General features: G+C 36.4%; 1 protein-coding gene across 1 annotated transcript; it reads left to right on the top strand.

Moving 5' to 3' along the window:
- Positions 1–227: 227 nt before the first annotated feature.
- LOC114330650 (uncharacterized) lies at positions 228–1,487 on the top strand. Its single transcript, XM_028280056.2, has one exon. The coding sequence runs from the start codon at positions 228–230 to the stop codon at positions 1,485–1,487; it is 1,260 nt and encodes a 419-aa protein (XP_028135857.2).
- The last annotated feature ends 580 nt before the right edge of the window (positions 1,488–2,067 follow it).

Genomic DNA, 2,067 nt, shown 5'->3' with positions numbered 1-2,067 from the left:
TACCAAAATTACTGTTAGTATAGTCGATCAGGAATTAAGACCTGTCAATTTTAGAGGAGAGAAAAGTACGCTCCATTTGGATTTTAAGGAAACGATATAAATGGGTTTAATTATAAAACAAAACTCTACAAGTCAATATCTATTAGTCTCACACAGATCCTGCATGCGACGTGACGTGTCTGCCGCCAATAAAGCCTTTCTTGTTGCCATTGGATTAAAGCTGAAAGATGTCAAAACGTCAATACATTCGACGGGGGGTTCAACAGCAGGAGCCTCAACCTCATATTTTCGATCTTTACCAAAAACCTCTCTTCGATAATACTATTAGAAAAGAAGAATTTCGGACATATACACCATACATCAAATCATTTAATAATAGTGACGTTGTCGAATTTATCATAAATCAATCAGATGCATTTTTTGCGATACACGAAACGCTGTTGGAAATTAAAGGAAGTATAGAGAAAGTAGGTGATGGCATGGTTTCTCTTGCACCGAATGCTGGAGCTTTCTTGTTTGATACATGTACGTATATCCAAAGTTCACATGATATGGAAATAGTTAGAGACCCAGGTGTAGTTAGCACTATTCGCAGTTTGTTATGTTATACTCCTGAAGATTCCAAGTTTCTCAGTACTGCAGGATGGAACTATCCGAATAATCCACATATATCGGGAGACAACTTTAGTCTACTGATTCCGATAAAACATATATTCAACATTTTCAACGACTACAATAAATTAACCTATGGCCGTCAAGTGTTTCGATTTGTTCGAGCACGCAATGATAGAGACTGTATTCTAGTGAAAGAACCTAATGCTACAACAACAACAACAGTATCTTTAACTGTTTCCAGCATGGAACTCAAGGTCAAGCATGTCTTTCCCAATGATGATATGAAAATTGAATTAATGACTCCGATTAAGAATAATGTGCCGATAACTATACCTTTCCGTAAATGGGAGCTCAATGAACAACCTTCACTTACGTCAGGATCTCGACGCGAGATATGGAGTGTAAAGACAACTTCATCTGTTGAACGCCCACGCTATGTCATTGTGGCTTTTCAAACTTCTAAACGAGATGACATACACGCTGATCCAACGTTATTTGATCACATTAGAATGTCCAGCGTGCGATTGGTTATTAATGGAGAATACTGGCCTAACGAGAGAATGCAATTGGATTTTGCAAAAAATGACTATGCTATAGCTCACTATAACTATACGGAATTCTTTCCTAGTTATACTCTTTCCTCAACAAAACATCCCATCTTAGATTATGCTGCTTTCAAGAAATATGCCTTATTTGTTTTTGACTGTTCCAAGCAGGATGATACGTCATTCAGATCAGGAACCGTTGATGTTAAACTGGAAATCGAAGCAGATGAAGGTTTTCCGGCAGGCACTCGAGCCTACTGTTTAATTGTTCACGACAGCCTACTCGAATACTTTCCTATAACAGAAGTTATCAAAAATATTATTTAAGTAGGTTTAAAGAGTATGTCACTCAGTATCAATCATCACGCTTAATCATGAGGATTGCTTTAGTTGACATACAGGGATTTATGGTAGATGGATGGTTTGTACCCAAGGAACTCAGCATTGAAATTGGTTTTAAACGACATCATTACATATTTACGTCTCCGCAACCGTTTACTTCATTAACTAATCAAGATAAGAAAACAGTATTCTTCTTGGAGAAAAACGTGCATGGCATTCGGTATTCCAATGGTGATGTGGAATATTCCAAAATAAATCAAATACTAGAATCCAAGTTATTGTATGCTGCCGATTACATTTACGTTCGAGGAGAACAAAAAAGCAGATTTTTACAACAGAAATGTAATATGATTGGAGTTTTTCCTGCAATTATTGATGTCTGCAAATTTGATTATACGCCTTGCGTTTGTAAATTTGCTCCTGATGCAAACCCCTGTCACGCCAATGGAGTGTTTTTATGTACCGAAAGAAATGTGGATCGACTACGCCAATGGTTTTGTAATACGATATTACCTGTATAATTATGTTTTATAATAAAAATATATAAAAACTATTGACTTTTAAT

The sequence above is a fragment of the Diabrotica virgifera genome, chromosome 5 (genome assembly GCF_917563875.1).
Source record: "Diabrotica virgifera virgifera chromosome 5, PGI_DIABVI_V3a".
NCBI lineage: Eukaryota > Metazoa > Arthropoda > Insecta > Coleoptera > Chrysomelidae > Diabrotica > Diabrotica virgifera.
The sequence above is the reverse complement of the archived record's forward strand: the minus strand, read 5'-3'. Positions and strand labels throughout refer to the sequence as shown.

Coding starts and splice junctions, on each gene's coding strand:
- LOC114330650 (XM_028280056.2), top strand. CDS start 228: ATGTCAAAACGTCAATACATTCGACGGGGGGTTCAACAGCAGGAGCCT.